This window comes from Mobula hypostoma, chromosome X1, assembly GCF_963921235.1.
Source record: "Mobula hypostoma chromosome X1, sMobHyp1.1, whole genome shotgun sequence".
Lineage (NCBI taxonomy): Eukaryota > Metazoa > Chordata > Chondrichthyes > Myliobatiformes > Myliobatidae > Mobula > Mobula hypostoma.
The window spans coordinates 39,698,894-39,712,446 of record NC_086128.1 but is presented as its reverse complement, the minus strand read 5'-3'; the positions used below and the strand labels follow the sequence as shown (position 1 = coordinate 39,712,446).

The following is a 13,553-nucleotide window of genomic DNA, read 5'->3' as shown; positions in this document are numbered from 1 at the left end:
ACAGAAGACGTCCCATCTCCAGCCATCTAGACTCTGTCTTGCCACTGGATGCAGATGGGAATTGGGAAGAGAGAGTGAGGCTGACGCTGCGCAACTCTCCCTCACTTAAATCCAAATCGCGCGCTAGTCTTGACACCATCATAATGGTGTCGATGTCCTCATCGACGTCAACGATGGACGAACAACCAATGTTGTTACGTTATGTTTTTCTTTTTGTGTTTATATTAATTTATGTTTTCTTGTTGAATTTTCTGTCTCTGATGCTATGTTTCTGTGATGCTGCTGCAAGTAATTTTTTCATTATACCCCTGCATACATGTACTTGTTCATATGACAATAAATACCGTGTTGACTTTGATTGAAAAACAGGCAAATGGAGAAAATTTCAGCATACACCTGTCTTGTGCCTTGTAAATAGTTGAAAGGTTACAGGTTTCAGGAGCTGAGTCACTCAGGGTAGTGTGCCAGCCTTTGACCTACATGGTATTAATGCAGAGGGCCTAGCTGAGTTTCTAATCAGTCTTGACCACCATGTTGTTCATCATCCGGGACAGCCAGCACCCAGGGCTATGCTCTATTCTCACTGCTGCCTTCAGGAAGGCGGTACAAGAACCTCAGGACTCACACCGCTAGGTTCAAGAACAGTTATTACCCCTCAATCATCAGGCTCCTGAATCAAAGGGGATAACCTCACTTGGCCCGTCACTGAACAGTTCCCACAACCTATGGACTCACTTTCAAGGATTCTTCATCTCATGTTCTCAATATTTATTGCATATTTAGCTATTAGTACTATTTTTTTTCTTTTTGCATTTTATTGTCCACCCAGTTGGTTATTGGATTTATTGAGTATGCTGGCAAGAAAATGAATCTCAGGGTTGTATATGGTGACATATATGTACTTTGGTACTTCGTACTTTTTGAACTTTGAACTCTATAATATTAATATCACTGAATGTTAAGGGAATGTAGCTAGACAGCATGCAAGGCCAACATCAGGAGAACAATGCTAAACAAACTGCTAATTATTCTTCAGGCAGAGTATTTTCAACACTAATTCGAACATGTAACATAGAACAGACCAGTCAGCCCATGATGGCTGTGTCAACCATGATGTCAAGTAAAACTCATCCTATCTGCTTGTACCTGCCTTATATCCCTCCACCTCCAGCATGTTTCTGTGTCTGTTTAAATGCCTCATATCAGCTTCTACCATTACCACTGGCAGCACATCCACTGTGTGTGAAAAAATAGTACTCCCACTCCTTCAAACCTCTGTCCCCATCTTAAAGCTATGTCACCTTTTATTTGATATTTCTACCTTGGGAAAAACGACCGATCTTTGCCTCTCTGTCAGGTCTCCTCACAGCCTCCAATTCTCCAGAGAAAATGATCGAAGTTTGTCCAAGTTCTCCTTGTGCTGATACTTTCTCATCCTTACAACATCCAAATGAAATTCTTCTGCACCCTCTCCAATGACTCCATCTCCTTACTGTAATGAGGAAAGCAGAAAACATGCCAAATGTGGCCGGACCAAATTAAGAAGAGTTTGTGTCTGAAGTGGACTCCAGTTCAAAGTTGAGCCTTATATTATTTAGGCTTGCTGCCACGCTTACTTGGTGAGGAGATAATATTGAATGCACTTGTCTCATTAGTCTCAGTCCTTCAGGACAGAGCATCAATGTGCGTACTGCAAAAGAACTGGCTGTGAGAACTGTGGAATCATGGAACATCCCTGGCAGAGCAGCTCCATCTCCTACTCTGCCTGTCCGCTGTGGTAGATCAAGCCATAAACAGACCTGCATCCTTTGTTTGCACAGCTAAGGGACCAAACATTTCATTTCAGTGGTTGTCTAGGAGACCTGAAAAGCAACATGAGCAAAGTCCACTCCGACATCTGTTGGGCATCCTCTGGTCATTGCAATTGCATCTTATAGCAACAGCTATACATCAGTAATTGGGACAAAATAAAGTTTAAACTTGCTGAGTTGTTCATCTGAGACGACGTCAGGTGGAACTAATTCAGTGATATTGATATTATGGAGTTCAAAGTTCTGGTCAATTTTTGCCTCTTACCTATGTTAAAGGATCATTAATATAATTTCTGCTTCACAGACCTTTAAGTTCACACATTGGTAAGCTGTGTCTGACTGCATTACAACAATGATTACACTTCATTGGCTTTGAAATGTTTAAAGGAAGCCCTGAGCTCTTCATAAGTACATATACAGTAAAAGTCTTGGGGAGCAATTTGCCTTTGGTTAGCAGTCAACTAAACACCTAAAGTTCCATGAGCTCAAGGAATGAAACATTCACAGCCAATACCCCTTCATGTATTTTGAACTGACAATTAAAACTGAATTCCTCTCAGCTTCTGTCTCCTGGATAGCATCAAGTTTGAGTGTTGTAGCTGCATTCATTGAGGCAAATGGAGAATATGCTCACGTGTGTGTTATAAATAATCGTAAATTCTTGTGTGTTAGGAGACAATTTTTGTCTGGTATTATTCTGTGTCACAATTAGGAAATAACAGATTTAGAAAAAAAGTCTTTTTTCAATTACTTTACTGTGATGCGCACTCCAAATAGTACTAAGAAAGGTCATTTCAGCAAATCATTTCAAATAGTTAGAAGAGCACCTTGAATCAACTCCCCCCTCCAAGCCACCACACACTGTATCCTGACTTGGAAGTACAGTACTGTGCAGAGGTCTTAGGCACATATATGTAGTATTTGTCAATGTAGAGCGGAGAGCAAGTTTGTAAATCTGGCAGGAGCAAAGGATGTTAGGCATTGTGAGGGCGGAGCTCCGCGGGAGTGGTGTGGGACACGTGGCGGAGAAGAACTGCCAGGCCAAGGGGCGTGGCATGGGTGCAGACGTGCCCAGCCCTGAGACACCAGACAAGGTCATTTGATTCCAAACAATTGGTTTATTGATCACTACAGAATGTCTCTGATGCTTCCCCTCCCTATACTCTCCCTTCCCCTTTTCCCAACCATGATTCCCCTCCCCCTGTCCCCTTCCCACTCTCAGTCTACAACAGAGACCCATATCTGATTCAGGTTTATCATTCCTCACATATGTCATGAAATTATTTTTTTTTGTGGCAGCAGTGCAGTGCAATACATAAAATTACGGCAGTACTGTGCAAAAGTCTTCGGCACCCTAGACATCTACATATGCAGTATGTGCCTAAGACTTCTGCACAGTACTGTCCATTGCCTGTCCTTCATTGTCATTCAGTCTAAATTCCAAAACTTCCTACCCAACAGCCTTTACCAAAAGGACTTCAGCAATTCAAGGAGGCAATGCACCACATCTTTCTTTTTAAAGTAAATTTGAGATGGCCATTTGATGTTAGCCTTCCCAGCAACATTCACATCCTAAAAATTGAGTAAATAAACTATCCCTAAATTTGGCATGAAATAGAATATTTCTGAACGTGCAAGAGAGATCAAAGTACCATTGACAGGGTAGCTTGGGAATTGATGTTTCTTCTGTTTGGAAATGCCTGGAATAAATGGTCACAGTCTTAAATAAAGGGTTGTCCATTCAAATCAGAGCTGAGAAGTCAGCTCTGCGGGTGCAAAATTCACTATGTCAGCAGGCTGTGGAGGGTCCGTCACTCCATTGAGATCTTCAAGGCAGAGTTTGATGAGTTTATTGTCATATGCACAAATATATGTGCACACAGGTGTAATAAAAAGCTTACTTGCAGCAACAGCATTGACACATAGCATCATGTAAGCAGCATTTACAAGAAAAAGCATAAGTACATGATTTTTTTTTACAAGAAACATAATTAGAACAAAAAGAATGATGTCCATTTTAGTGCAATGTTGTGAAAGTGCTCAGAGAGTTGCTAAACTGTACTGATGGGTGTTCAAGAAACAAATGGTTCAAGGAACAAATGATTCAAGGGAAGTATTTGTTTTTGAACCTTGTGGTGAGGGACTTCTGTACCTCCTGCCCAATGGTAGCTGCGAGTGGATGGCATGGCCTATATAGAGTGGATCTTTGATGATAGATGTTGCATTCTGAAAGCAACATTTCCTGTAGATACTACTGATGGTGAGTAGGGATGTGCATGTGATGTATTGGGCAGTGTCCACTACTTTCTGCAGATTCCTATATTCCTGTACATTCAAATTGCCTCATCAGACCCTGATGTAACCAGGCAGGTTTGATAGATTTTAAGATATTAAGGGAATCAAGTATTATTTGGTTAGAACAGGAAATTGGCACTGAGATAGAAGATCAGCCATGATGTTATTGAATCACAGAGTAGCACAAGGGGGAGAGAAAGGCCTATTCCAGATTTAATATTTATGCTCCTTTGAAGAACTGCCCCCCAACATGATATTACTAATTGAAAATAAAGGGACAGGTTTATGATTTATGGACAATGCTTTTATTTGAAAAGCAGAATGGATGTTAGTTTGAAATCACTGTTTTCTTGATGTATTGTATACTTGGAAACAGATTCTAAGAAATAAATTCTTACCCAGTTTATATTTTTTTCAGCACAGAAGATTACAATGCACAATTGGAAAGTAAATATGGAGAAGTGGAAATGGTTCAGTTCATGAGGCAATAAGAAAGTAATAGGAAATGCCATTTTTGATTAGTAGCCAGAAATGTCAATGTAAGCTTTGAAAAGGTTAAATAGGTTACATTACCTTGCCAATAAAAAGCTTAGTATCTTGTAGGTGAAATTACAGTGTCAATTCAGAGGTAACTGAACATGAATCTTATTGCAATTGTTACCATAGACTAAGTTTTCCATCTTGACCTAACATTACCTTTAATTGTTCAAAAACAAATTTGATAGAAATAGCAATGTGTCCATGAACAAACAATGAGGAATGGCTTTCAACAATTTTGATCAGCTTTATTTCAAAGTCTTATGGCAATGATTCATTTTATGTATGTAAATAATTTGGCACAGAAAAAGTTTTAAATGTGAGTGTATCAGTCTTACAGATACAGTAAAATTGTTCAAAGTAAAACATTTTAGTTAAAAATCCTAAGTGTTTTGTTAAAAATTCTAAAATAGATTACAAGAATGTCACAAAATAAATCAAAAACAACATATAACTACTTTTGTAGATGCTATTTTATGCTTATATAGAGATCTGCATAATTTAATTTTAGATCAATGATTAATACATATTTTGTGCTGGCATTAGTTTTGAAGCTTTTCATTCATAAAAGTGAATTGAGACATGAAACTATTTTTATGCCCTCTGCAACATGGTACACATCAAATTAGCTGCACATCTTGCCATAAAACTGATTTAACAAATATATTTCAAAATCATACACATTTTATTATAAAATGATTTATAACAAATTGAAACTAGAAATGCCGACAGAAAGTTGCAAAAACATTTTTATTAGTCTTTGCTTTTTTGGATTCTGTTTGTTTAGACATATAATTATCATGCTAATCATGTTACATTCTATTATATTGACAGTGTAATGCAAACACTAATCGAATATTTATTTGTTATTTGCTATTCATTATCATCTTCATTTAGGTTTAGGAGCTATTCTGTATTTCTGTCACACAGTAAGGGGGAGTCAAAAAAAGGGACATAGCTACAAAATAAAGGGCTGGTCCTTCAAAAATTAGGTTTGTTGAAATTTCTTCTCTCAAATGACAATGAATTCCCTGTCTCTGAGGGTGGTGGAGGACAGATTATTAGGGATGCTTTTGATGAAAACTGCCAAATATATGAAAGGTCATGGGGAACTGGCACAGAAGAGGAGTTGAGACCAGGATAGCTGAGGCAGGATTAGATTGCAGGCTTCAGGGGTCTGGTGGCCTATTCCTTTTGTCTTGTGTTCTTTTAACATGCTTACCTCCTGTCTCCTAACTTGTTTTTGTCACTTTCTTAACATAACGTTTTTACATTAGCTAATATTTGAAACTTTAATTAAATTACTGACACAATAATTACTTATAAGCCTTCTTCCCTTATAACTTGATTTGGAGACTGTAAGGTGCTCAATTTTCTCTACAAGTGCAGTAAATATATTTATGCCTTTGAGCAATAGAAAATAGGACTTGCTCACGGTTCTGAGGGAAGAGATCAGCCAAGTATAAATGAATTTTTTTTAAAATGCAGATGCTGGAAATTTTAAAAAAAACAGAAAATACTGGAAAAAACTCAGTAGATCAGGCAGCGTTTGTAGAAAAAAGACAGTCAACATTTCAAGTCTGCGGCCCAACATCAGAATTGGTAGCTGGTAAAAGGTCGCAGACCCAAAATATTGACTGTTTTCTATCCACACATCCTGCATAACCTGTTGAGTTTTTCCAGCATTTTCTGTTTTTGTATCAGTCAAATATTATTTTGAATTTTGTGGCCCAGAAGTTGTACTGATTCCACCAGATTTCCACAACAGCCCTAACAGAGGTCAGCAGCCCTCTCAACCATGAGTACAATGCAGAGCTTCCATCTGCCCCATACATGAGATAAGTGATTGTGCTTATGTGGTGTGGTGGACATCCACATGTCAGCTGTTCCTGCTACTGCTGCCTCTATTTAGCTGTGTGGTCATCAGTGATACACCCAATTCTGGTGCTATGTATCAGCCTTGATTTAGTGGTTGTACTCTTGTCTTCTGAGATGAGTGGTTGTAGGTTTATTTCAACTGATGTTTCAGAGCAGCTCTGAAGTCAAGTTGCATTGGTGGAAGTACCAAGCAACACAAACAAAATGCTGGAGGAACTCAGCAAGTTGGGCAGCATCTATGGAGGGAGGAGAGTAAACAGCAGACATTCTGGGCTGAGACCCAAAGGGCCGAAACATCAACTGTTTTCTCCACTCCATAGATCAGGTGTTCCCAGCCTGGGGTCCACAGATCCCAGGCTTAATGGCATTGGTCTATGGCATAAAAAAGTTTGGGAAACCCTGCCACAGATGTTGCCTGACCTGCTAAGTTCCAAAAACCTTTGTGTTGGTGGAAGTACTATCTGTTATATGGTGCAATAAAATGTACTGTATAATGATCTGATCTGTATGAACAATTTGCAAGACAAGCTTTTCACTCTATCTTGGTACATACGACAATAATAAACCAATTCCAATGTTTGGTCCATCCATTTCAGCTGGATATATAAAACCCTGTACAATGATTAGGAAAATTCTCTAATTGCGTAATCAACATTTGTTTCTCAAATAAAGCTACCAACATTACCTCAAATGGTGGTTTTCCTCATTACTGTGTGTAGGAACTTGCAATGCATCCATTTCCTAGCGTGTTACTTTACAATACCGATTGCATTTTAGACTCTCAAGGCCTTTCGAGTGATCAGATGCTGCAACATGAGTGCACACTTATGTGGGTTTTACATGTTGATTAGCCAGGCTACTCAACTGGCCCAGTTCCCCAAACATTTCCCATGTCTCCCTTGTTTGGAGTTATCACTAGGAGAGGTAACCTACCCCTCATTGTGGCATCCCTCAGTGCCACCCTACTCCCATTGCCCCTAACTAACACCTGCTAGCAGGCACTGGAGTTCCCAGCAGTCATGGTCAAGTTACTGGCCAAAGATACACTTAGTGGCCACTTTTTTAGGTACACCTGCCCGTTAATGCAAATATCTAATCAGCCAATCACGTGGCAGCATTTCAATGAAAAAGAACATGCAGACATGGTTAAGGGGTTCAGTTGTGGTCAGAATGGGGGAGACTTTGACTGTGGAATGACTGTTGGTGCTAGACGGGGTGGTGCGAGTATCTCAGAAACTGCTAATTTCCTGAGATTTTCACACACAACAGTCTCTGGAGTTTACAGAGAATGGTGCGAAAAACAAAAAAACATCCAGTGAGTGGCAGTTCTGTGGACAAAAGCACCTTGTTAATGAGAGAGGTCAGAGGAAAATGGTCAGACTGGGTCAAGCTGACAGGAAGGTGACAGTAACTCAAATAACCACTCGTTACAACAATGGTGTGTAGAAGAGGGTCTCTGAACACACAACAGGTCAAACCTTGAAGTGGATGGGCTACAGCAGCAGAAGACCACGAACATACACTCAGTGGCCACTTCATTAGGCACAAAAGGTACCCCGAAAAGTAGCTATTGAGTGTATGTCCCAATAGCTCTTGTATTTGACTTGGAAATGAAGATATCTCTCACTCACATTTCAGTTGCTGGGATTTTATTTTGGGCAGTGCTTTAATTTAAATAATGATTAAAATTATGTATTGACAATGTTTAGTGCACAGCAGTGTAAAATTCTCGATATGAAATATTACTATTGCACACACCATAGCAGGAACAAAAAACTGTTAACAAATGAGCTACTGGGGTGTTATTGATGGCAATAGTAATTGTAGTCTACTGCCTTATCATTTCACTATCAATCCAGATATTCAAATACTTGTTGTATTTGAACATATTCTGATGGAGTCTATGCAGGAAGAAGCACAAGTGTTAGATTTACTTATTGTGCCCACACTGACTTTATTAACTCCTCCATTGCTGAATTGTCTTGGGAACAATATTTCTCTTGTTTGAGCTTAAATGCTTTCAAATTAAATTTTCAACAATCTCCACTACTGAAGGCAACAATATCTTGCAATAAAACAGGTTTGTTTTAAATGAACCAGTACAGTATAACTAATTATCTACAGAGACAAATCTAGTTAGAGTGCCTGGTTTGACTTAAACACATTTAGGAGACTATTATGGGCAAATTTGTTAATATTTGACAGCGCTTACCTTTATCACTTTGCATCTCATCTGAGCAGAGACCATATGGCTGTTTCTAAGGTTCCCTACTCGAAACATCAGGCACATTTTGCCGTCACGCTGAGAGATGACTGCGCTGTGGCTGAACATCAAAGTCTCTGCCCTTTTCTTTGGCTGGGACATTTTGATGAACATACACCCGATCAAAAAGGCATCCACAATGGAGCCAAGCAAAGACTGGAACAAGAAGAGGATGATACCCTCCGGGCATTTTTCAGTGATGTATCTGAAGCCATAACCAATAGTGGCTTCTGTTTCTATGAAGAAAAGAAAAGCTGATGGAAAATTGTAGACATTGGCCACACATGGAGTGTAGTTCTCCCCATGGGTTTGATCTATGTCTCCACGGATGTAGGCTATGATCCACCACATTGAAGCCATCACCAGCCAGGCTATTGTGTAAGTCAGAATGAAAATTAGAAGGTTCCATCTCCACTTCAGATCCACTAAAGTAGTGAACAGATCAGAAATATACCTACTTGTCTCTCCGCCTAAGTTCCCATGCTGTACGTTACAACGACCATTCTTGTCAACAAACCTTTGTCTTTTCTTTTTTATGGGAGCGTTGTAGGTAGAACCCCTGGAAGTATTGACAACTTGATAGTCTTCACCGAATTTTCGACGGAGTGCAGACATCCTTTCAGCACTAGACTGGTACCATTAATCCTTGTCCAGTGTCGTTTTATCCTTGAAGCAGCCTCAGTCTTTGTGTATTGACACAGGTCTCCTTTCAAATCTGGAAGTTGGAAAGGCACTAAATAACATTGTTTAGTTGCTAGGTAGCTTAGGATTTTTACTTTAAAAGATGTTTCCCCGTTGCTAGGGAGTTTAATGTCTCTCGACAACGAAGAGAAGTGGGGACTCTCCTCGATTCAGCTGCTTTTGTGATGATCAGAAGAGGTAGGAGGCTCGGGAGCATGTGCAGCTTTGTTACAGGAATGCTGCTGTGGTCTTGGAGACTCCCTGGGAACTGTTATCCAGCATCATGATGCTTCTAGAGATAGGAGCTGTACACGGCAGCTGACTGACCAATTGGAGCACACTACTGCCTTGCAATCATCCCTCAGAGAAGTGATGAACAGAATGAGTGAACAGAAAGAAAGAGGCAGGCAAATAAAAATGGTATAAAAATAAGATTGACAAGCAACAGTGAAACAGAATAACAGAGAAAGAGACACCAAAACACTGACAGAAATAATATCAGTGAGACCATAGATAATTTTAGCAATGCAAAGTTCAGACATTCATAACATTAATATAATATCACTACGTTAACCATTTTCCATTAAACTAATATACTAGAAAAAATCATGGTGACAATACAAATAAAAACTTATTCCAACTTAAATAATTTTAATAGTTCAAAAAGATCTTGAAAATGTTAAAATGTTGATAGAAACTAAAAAATAAAGAGGAAGAGAAATCTGAGTTTGTGCATTATAATAGCTGTATCATTTACAAAATTTCAGTTTCTCAAGGGTTACAATGAAAATGTGAATGAGATATGATGCTGCCCCCTACAGCTAAACATTACCCTGTAAAATCAAACAAAGCCAGAGCCCCAATATTACATGGTAGCACTGAGGATATTGTTTTGATCATCTACTGTCATGGTTTTGGAAAAAGTTTTAAAATTGGTTAATTTCTCCAACAAAATAGAACTGAGGAGTTCCACACATATGCAGTAAGTATCTCCTTCAGAGTAACTTACAATATCAAACTTTGCAGAAACAGCACCTTATGAATAGATACTCTGGAACCTAGCATCACCTTATGTACATACATCTCTGTATATAAGCTAATCTTATGTATTTATATTTATTGTGTAACACCCTGGGAAAGGTTTCACTGCTAATGTAATGGTTTTTCTGTACAAGCACTGCTAATGGTCTTTTTTTAGCAGCAGTGTTTGGGTTATGGCTAGAGATAACGGGGGCTTTGGAATGTGTGCTGTCCGATGAAGGGAGTGTGTTTTTCTTGTTATGTGCCTGCGACCGAGGTGATCTGGGTCTTTTCTTCGGCGAAAGATGGGGAGAGAAGGTGCTAGAATGGAGAGGTCATGGACACCAGAAAGGAGTGAGGCCGGGAGTCGATGAAGCCCGGGGAAATCGATGGCGGACCAGCGGAAGGGAAACTGTGAGCTCCAACTTGTGCATATTAGACGTTTCATTAAAATGGGCCCTTTTCTTTTTGTTTTACTTTACTAACCCTTTAGTCAAATTAAGAGTTATAAAACTAAATCATTTAATTGCATATGATGTACTGTCTGTTAATTCATGGTACTGATTTGTAACAGGGTGACACATCACTCAGCATCCACACAGACAGGAGGCTTTCCACCTCAATCTCCCATGTTTGGTGGGGCCAGAGATTGTCTTCCCCAGACTTACACAGCCGACAGAACCTGGGGGTTACAGTTGTGTTCTTTACACTTATTGTGCATTTTCTATGCAGCATCAGACCCAGAGTAACAATCATTTTGTTCTCTTTACACTCGTGTACTGAAGAGTGACAATAAACAATCTTGAATCTTGAATCTAATCTACACGCGACTCCAGACACAGTAATGTGGGTGACTCTTAATTGCCCTGTGATCTCAGTGATGTTCACACCTTATGATCAAATAAGTAAAACCAAATCTCATCGCAGATGTCTCATCAAGAACTATATGCAGACAGAGAAACTGATGCTGAATCACAGGTGGATATTGAGTCCCCTTGATTTTAACTCCTCATGTAGTTGCATTACAACAAACTTAGAGTGTTCAAAGGACCCCCATATTTTGTTCACATTTATGCCTTTGCTATTTTCATACATCAAGCTGGGTGCCTATATATTCATGGTTGGTCTCTGAACAAATAGCATTTTATATTTTATATGACAAAGAATGATAGTCTGGAAGTTATGGTAACGGTGAATTATTTTTTATTATAATTAGAGCAGTGACTCTGCTGATGGACTTTAATTATTTATTTGCCACATTTGCTAGCTTGTGCGTCATGAATTTTCCACAATAATTGCGGAGGTGCTTGACAACTAAGTGCTCCTCTGCTGAAAAATGGGTTGGTGGCTGCATAACTGATGAGGGAAGCGCAGGAAACTGCATACTGCATCTGAATCCCAAATCTGAAGTCAGGACATGGGCTACTTTTCATGCATCTGAAATATGCCTGATTTGTCAGGCATTGGTCTCTCTGAGCCTCACCCAATTTTCTTCCGTGGTATTGCATTTGTGGAAATTTTCCTAAAGCAAATATCCGATAAGTTCTCTGAAAAGCATTTAGACAAAATCATTACAATAGACTTTCTAATTCTGTACTGGTTATAATAGAACAATGGGTTGGCAATCCCCAAGGTCAGTGAAACCTGGAGCCAGATGTCTGAGGTCAGTGAGGACCGGGATTGGAGGCCCAAGATCAATTGGCAGGTTCTGAGGTTGAAGGCCTGTGATCGGGGAGTCCTGAGGTCAAAGCTCCAAAGTCAGTGAGTCCGAAGCCCAAGGCTGGCAAGTTTGAAGGTTAAAGACCTGTTGAAGCTCCTAAGTTGGTGAGTCTGGAAGTTGGAGGCCAAATAACTGCAGGTCTGGAGCCACAGTCTGGAGGTTAAAGGTCCAGAGGTGACCTTTCCTGGGGGTTAGAAGCCCATCTGCATGTGTGGGTGGGGGTGGGAAAGGGATTTGTTTTGTTGTTGATGATTTTGTATGTTGGATGCATGTTCTACTGAACATTGTGGCCATGTGATGTTGACACCAGAATGCTGACACCTGCAGGCTGCCCCCAGCACAACCTCAGACTGTGTTGACTGTTAAGACAAACAACGTATTTCACTGTATGTTTCAATGTACACGTGATAAATAAATAAGTACATATAATTCTAAATCTGTCTAATTGGATTGGTGGAAATTGCAGGGAAGTGTGAATGGAGAGAGATCACTGAGAGATTGTAGAGAGGATTGCAGTGGAGAGGAGATCGCAAGAGGAGCAAGATGATTGTAAAGGGGTGAGAGAGGCAAGATATCCATGTGGCGGAGAAGTTGGGGACACAGAGCTCTGGAAAGCCATTATGGAGGTGATTACAGAAGAGGAGTGGAGAGGGTTAGGAGGGACAAAGGGATTTTGACAATAAGCAGATTTGAATGGTAGTGACAAGATTCTGATGAAGGATCTCAGCCCAAACCATCAACTCTTTATTCCTCTCCATAGATGCTGTTTGACCTGCTGGGTTCCTCCAGCATTTTTGTGTGTCTTACCCTGGATTTCCAGCATCTGCAGAGTCTCTTGTATTTGTATGTTGGTCCATACTGGGATTTGAAATAATGGCATGACCAGATTTGAAATCTGTCACCAAGAATACCATATATAGCAAAATGCATAGTCACAAATATTCCTTACCAATATACCGTCATATCCAAATTTAATTTATCAGCAGCCAGTAGTGATACCATCAGTCTTGTTGCATTCTTTATTTGTCTATCTCTCCCTGCCATTGTGATGATTACACTTCAATGTACAATTTGCTGAATTTTCAACAGCCTTTGCAGTAGACATCGCAATTATTCAAACAATTAATATATTGCATAGCAAATGTTTCCATTATTCAACACTGGTATTCATCTTCATCATCATACTGTTCATAGCTTGCCTTATCCAGAAACCCAGTGTTAAACTTTTATGAAGAATACTGCAACATTTACCCAGGCAACTGCAGAGGAACAGTTTTAATTCCAGAATTAAAGAACACCACTATCTAGATTTTAAAAAATTCTCCATATGCAAAACACCAAAATCAAA

General features: G+C 39.6%; 1 protein-coding gene across 1 annotated transcript in view; it reads right to left on the bottom strand.

The window, feature by feature from the left end:
* kcnj19a (potassium inwardly rectifying channel subfamily J member 19a) overlaps positions 1 to 9,399 on the bottom strand; it is a 66,058-nt gene extending 56,659 nt beyond the window's left edge. Inside the window, exon 1 of the mRNA XM_063037831.1 lies at positions 8,734 to 9,399. Coding sequence (XP_062893901.1) covers positions 8,734 to 9,399 — 666 coding nt within the window. The remainder of the gene's footprint in view (positions 1 to 8,733) is intronic.
* Between the last annotated feature and the right edge of the window lie 4,154 nt (positions 9,400 to 13,553).